Source organism: Salvelinus alpinus, chromosome 10 (assembly GCF_045679555.1).
Source record: "Salvelinus alpinus chromosome 10, SLU_Salpinus.1, whole genome shotgun sequence".
Taxonomy (NCBI): domain Eukaryota; kingdom Metazoa; phylum Chordata; class Actinopteri; order Salmoniformes; family Salmonidae; genus Salvelinus; species Salvelinus alpinus.
This window is the reverse complement of record NC_092095.1, coordinates 64,602,046-64,607,670: the sequence shown is the minus strand read 5'-3', so window position 1 is coordinate 64,607,670 and position 5,625 is coordinate 64,602,046. Positions and strand designations below refer to the sequence as shown.

Below are 5,625 nucleotides of genomic sequence, written 5' to 3'. Positions count from 1 at the left end.
CAGAAATAACCCCCGGTCAAAGTGGCCTCGACTCGCAGACCGTTTTTGTAAAGTGCTGCTGCTACCCCCTTTTTTTCCCATTCATGTCCGATAATGGTATCAGGCTTGACCTCTGACCAGTAGGCATACCAGACAGAGTCAGACAGCAACTGGAATGATCAAGACAAGTGGAGAAGAGGCTAGGTCAGGGAGGGAAACATGAGACCCCCCCACTCCTCTACCCACCCTGCTACACTGATCTATTCCAGACCTTTAAGGCCCTTCACCACCTCTCCCATTCTAGCCCTGTAAAAATAGACCCTCTTTTTCACTAGCAAGAACACTAAGTAAGGCTATAGTCTAAATTCATGAGGCATGTAAATGTGTAGCGCTAAATAAAGCACTGCTCGTCAGTGAGGTGTGTGGGATATTGACAGGACGAGACAGTGAGGTGTGTGGGATATTGACAGGACGAGACAGTGAGGTGTGTGGGATATTGACAGGACGAGACAGTGAGGTGTGTGGGATATTGACAGGACGAGACAGTGAGGTGTGTGGGATATTGACAGGACGAGACCAGTATTTCCGCAACACTTTATTTCTTTAAAGTGTCAATTACATTAGAAATATTACAGTTGTGTTAAAAAACAACACCAAGTGAATTAAGTGCATTTTGCAGCAATTCAAGTTTTCAATAGTTTGACAGACAATGATATATTATACACAACATGAATAATGCTTTGCTATATTTTTTGATTTTTTCAATCTAGTCTAGACTTGAGCAATGTACATTATGTGAAAAGCATTCAAGTGTAAACTCAGTTATTTCCATGAGATATCTATTTCAGGAGATATCAAAAAACAGTACCGTATAAACACGTAGAAATACAAAAGTATAAAAAAAGAAAAAGGCTGAACAAAATATTGCATTTTGTTAGTGAAAAAAACTACTTTTCAGAATTGCACTTTCCACCTCAGCTCTAAATTGTGTATTCACCAAAGTGAATATCCTAGTTCTAACTAGTTGATAAATAACTAGTTAGTCTTTCTAAAAAGCAGCTTGTTCATCAAACCAATCCTTATCCTCAACTGCAATAATACAGTACTTCTAATACAGTCTTCAGTTCGAGTTTTTACTATTCCTCCTCTTCTTACTCCTCTTCTTCTTCCTCCTCCTCTTCTTCTTCTTCCTCTGTCACCACATCATCATCATCATCCCCCAGTCCAAAGCCCATTTGGTACAAGATGACCTCCACGTCTTCTGTGCACAGTGTAAGGTGCTCCATGTTCTCGAACCCAGGCTCGGGCCTCTCTAAGTTGGAGCCTTTAGCTGCCTCTTTGGCCTGCGCGATCAGCTCCTTCCCACTAATCAGGAACTCGGCTGCATTGCCCTTCTCCATGGTCTGGGCCGCCTTCTCCTTTAGGTTGATACTAGCCTGGAGCTGCTCCGTGTACCTCTCCACCAGGGACCTCAGCAACCCCAGCTTCCTCTCCTCCTCCTGGGTGATCTTTTCCAGGAGCTGGCCCTTACGTTCCTCCAGGATGGCATAGAGCAAGTCGAAGCTCTCCCCCAGACGTCTCTTCTGAAGCTGGCTGTTCTCCTCGATGCTCTTGCATGTGTCCTCCATCTGAGCCATCACGGCCTGGACACAGCTGTTACCCGCCGCAAGGAGATCTACGGCGTTCCGCAGCTCGGCCTTCTGGGTATCGTAGATGCTCTGCAGGGGTGACACCTCACAGTCCTTGTGCTGGCCGAACACTTTGCACATGGAGCAGGTGGGCGTCTGGCAGGTCACACAGTAAATATTGATGCGCTCGTCCTCGTGCTCCGTACACATGGGCTCCTTGGTGTCTTTGTCCTTCAGCGGTGGGTCTGCAACGTTACCTCCTACTTCTCTGCCGCCGCTCTCCGGCTGCTGCTTGTAGATATCAATGATGTTCTCCACCAGCAGGTTCCTCTGCAGGCCGTAGACGCCGTGGCGGTCCAGGACGACCTCGAAGCGGCAGGTGGGGCAGCGGAAGATGCCCCCGGAGTAGTGGTAAGGGTTGCGGGAGTCGTAGAGGTCGCTGGCGCAGCCGCGGCACAGGTTGTGTTGGCAGGGCAGGATGACTACGGGCTTCTGGAACATCTCCAGGCAGATGGGGCAGCTCAGCTGGCTCTCCAGGCTCTCCCTGGGGCTGGGCTGGTGCGTCACCTGGCCGGTCTGGATATCCATCTGGATAGATGGGTTTCTCTGTTCTCACAAGGTATAAGTCCTTAAAGTTCTGAGTGGGTGGCCTAGGCGCTTCGTCTTAGGTGGTGTTGCTCTTTCTCTGTGTCTGTCTCGCCTTCTATTGCAGTCTGGTATAGTGACTGCTTTCTCCACTTGGTTTATTTTGATCTAGCCACTCTCCGGCCACAGCTGACGATTTATACCGCTGGGCTGGCCGTGACACCCGAGCCTCCATGCGGTCTGAGGCACGGGTCCCACCCTTTGCTTGTTTGCAAGGCTCATTTCTGAGATAATTAACCCCTTCTGGCCCCGGCACATGCTTAGCAACACCCCCCGTCCCGCCCTCCCCTCTCTCTCTTTCTGTGGGAGGGGCTAAATCAAATAGACAACTGGCCAACAGGGTCCCGCCAATAACAACATGTCTCGTCACCCACCACACCACGTCAAGACACGACGATGGTCGTTCACATCTGTTTACATCTTTGATTGACCCCTTTTGGCCTCTGCAGAAATAGGTCACACGTAATGCATATCCCTTCTCATAGCCAGACATCAGGTATGTTATAAATTAATCTCTCGTGGACAGACTACGTAAACATAAATCAAGCATCTGACCAAATGATGGAAGATTTTAGTTTCTGGGTTAACGGAGATTACCGATAACATAAACATGTCCACATTCTGGCGTTATACAGAGAAATTGTAAACATGCTGGTTTCTTTGAAGATGCTCTAGCAGACTGTAAATCTAATCCATGGCTGACAGAAAGAAATGCAGATTTGACAGAGTAAACAACGTAGAAATAGAATGAACACAAGTTGTAGAATCCACATAGTTTGTAATAGAGCCGGTAGAATGTGCCATATTGCTGTACTATATGTCTACAGAGAAGAGTGACTAAGCTGGTAGTACACACTATAGAAATTGAATGACATGTCCTATCCTCTGCCAGGTTCCCCTCCCCCCTCTTCCTTTACCCTGGAACCCTGCATAGCCTAAAAGACAGATTGTGTGTGTGTGTGTGTGTGCGTGTGTGCGTGTGTGCGTGTGTGCGTGTGTGTGTGTGTGTGTGTGTGTGTGTGTGTGTGTGTGTTGCACAACTCTGGAAAGTTTGGGGGTTGTAAACATGGAGTTATGTGCCCTCATTGACACCCCAGCAGAACACGGTCGACCCAGCCCGGGTGACCACAGCAGCTTGTGCAACACTGTCCACATCACACACCACAACACAGAACATCCATGGTTACTCATTGTGCCCTCTGAAAACCAGCAACAACAAAATAACAGGTGTTGTACACAGGAGGCGTGTACTCATGCACATGGGCTTGGTTGCAGGGGTGATATCCTAAATATTTCCACCGTGGAGGGGTGTTGTGTCAGGTTGTGACACGTTGGAGGTGTAGGGGGACTTTAGCCACGTGGGTGTAATCATGTCAACATGCTGGATATGGCTTAGAAAAGGAGATGGGGCCTATCGTCTGTAGTTTAGGAAAGACACACAGTATACTGACTGTCATCTCTACCTGCACTGGTTCACAGGTACTGTAGTTTAGGACAGTCACACAGTATACTGACTGTCATCTCTACCTGCACTGGTTCACAGGTACTGTAGTTTAGGACAGTCACACAGTATACTGACTGTCATCTCTACCTGCACTGGTTCACAGGTACTGTAGTTTAGGACAGACACACAGTATACTGACTGTCATCTCTACCTGCACTGGTTCACAGGTACTGTAGTTTAGGACAGTCACACAGTATACTGACTGTCATCTCCACCTGCACTGGTTCACAGGTACTGTAGTTTAGGACAGTCACACAGTATACTGACTGTCATCTCCACCTGCACTGGTTCACAGGTACTGTAGTTTAGGACAGACACACAGTATACTGACTGTCATCTCCACCTGCACTGGTTCACAGGTACTGTAGTTTAGGACAGACACACAGTATACTGACTGTCATCTCCACCTGCACTGGTTCACAGGTACTGTAGTTTAGGACAGACACACAGTATACTGACTGTCATCTCTACCTGCACTGGTTCACAGGTACTGTAGTTTAGGACAGACACACAGTATACTGACTGTCATCTCCACCTGCACTGGTTCACAGGTACTGTAGTTTAGGACAGTCACACAGTATACTGACTGTCATCTCCACCTGCACTGGTTCACAGGTACTGTAGTTTAGGACAGTCACACAGTATACTGACTGTCATCTCCACCTGCACTGGTTCACAGGTACTGTAGTTTAGTTCACCTGTAGCCCAGATAGCTCACCTGTGGATGCTGTGTCGGATATCACATCTTCATTATTATCTTGTGTGTAATGATATCATCACTGAATGGTGCTTTCTAGTACACAACATTTAATTTTGAATCATGAATAGATCATCCATCCTTTCATCTGTTCAGCCCAGAAATCACTCAGAAAATATACATTCACAGTTTGAATATATCAACAGCCATGTAACTGACCTCTCCAGCATCCCTAGAGTACCACAACAAACACATGAGGTAGTGGTGATGCAAGACTTCTCTGAACCTGCCTGTCCCAGTCCTTCCAGTAATGTTGAGAGACAGAGTCATGTGCTGCCTGGTCCTGCAGTGGGTGGTGCTGTGGGACAGGTGGAAGGGAGCGGACAGGGTACACAGTGCACTTCAGAGAGATATATACATGTGTGGTTCCAGGAGACCAGTGGCGGGGTGAAGGGTCACACTCCTCAAAATGTCAGCAGGCTCATCCCAGGCCAAGGTCACTGGCACCAGTGGATGATGGAGGGAGGCGCTACGGGAGGACGGGCTCATTGTAATGGCTGGAATGGAATACATGGAACGGTATCAAACACATCAAAAGTATGGAAAGCACATGTTTGACTCCATTCCATTGATTCCATTCCAGCCAATACGATGAGCCCATCCTCCTATAGCTCCTCCCACCAGCCTCCACTGACTAGCACTAATAATAAAACCCTGGCCTGGAATCCAAACGTATATGCATGGAACAGAGCAAACTCCAGGCTAGACCGAGAATGTGGTTATGTAATATGCATGTTGTTGTTGTTTGTGTTTGTTGATTTTCTGTTTCTTGTTGATCACTTTATCACTGAATTAGATCTTTTTATCTCGGAAGCCAGGACCAACTGTTGAATGAGGTGGCCAACTACTCGATTAGTTGACAGTTGCGTTAACAGTGTGTCATGAGAGACTTATGTACACATTGCTAAAAACATTGCGTCAGCTCTTCTATGACATCATCAGTGTGTGCCGGGTTACCAAGGTAAATAGTCAGTCATGAAACGAACCACTAGATGGCGAACCTTACCATTTATCTGATGAGACAAGTTGTATCATTGACCGCCTAACACATCTTCTGGCATGATGCGTGAGTGGGTTTGAGAAAGACTGACAACTTTTTTCCACACAGACAC

The 5,625-nt window shown here is 47.2% G+C and overlaps 1 protein-coding gene across 1 annotated transcript; it reads right to left on the bottom strand.

Moving 5' to 3' along the window:
* Positions 1 to 561: 561 nt before the first annotated feature.
* Positions 562 to 2,447, bottom strand: trim63a (tripartite motif containing 63a). The gene has a single exon (XM_071330441.1). The coding sequence runs from the start codon at positions 2,193 to 2,195 to the stop codon at positions 1,131 to 1,133; it is 1,065 nt and encodes a 354-aa protein (XP_071186542.1). The 5' UTR covers positions 2,196 to 2,447; the 3' UTR covers positions 562 to 1,130.
* Between the last annotated feature and the right edge of the window lie 3,178 nt (positions 2,448 to 5,625).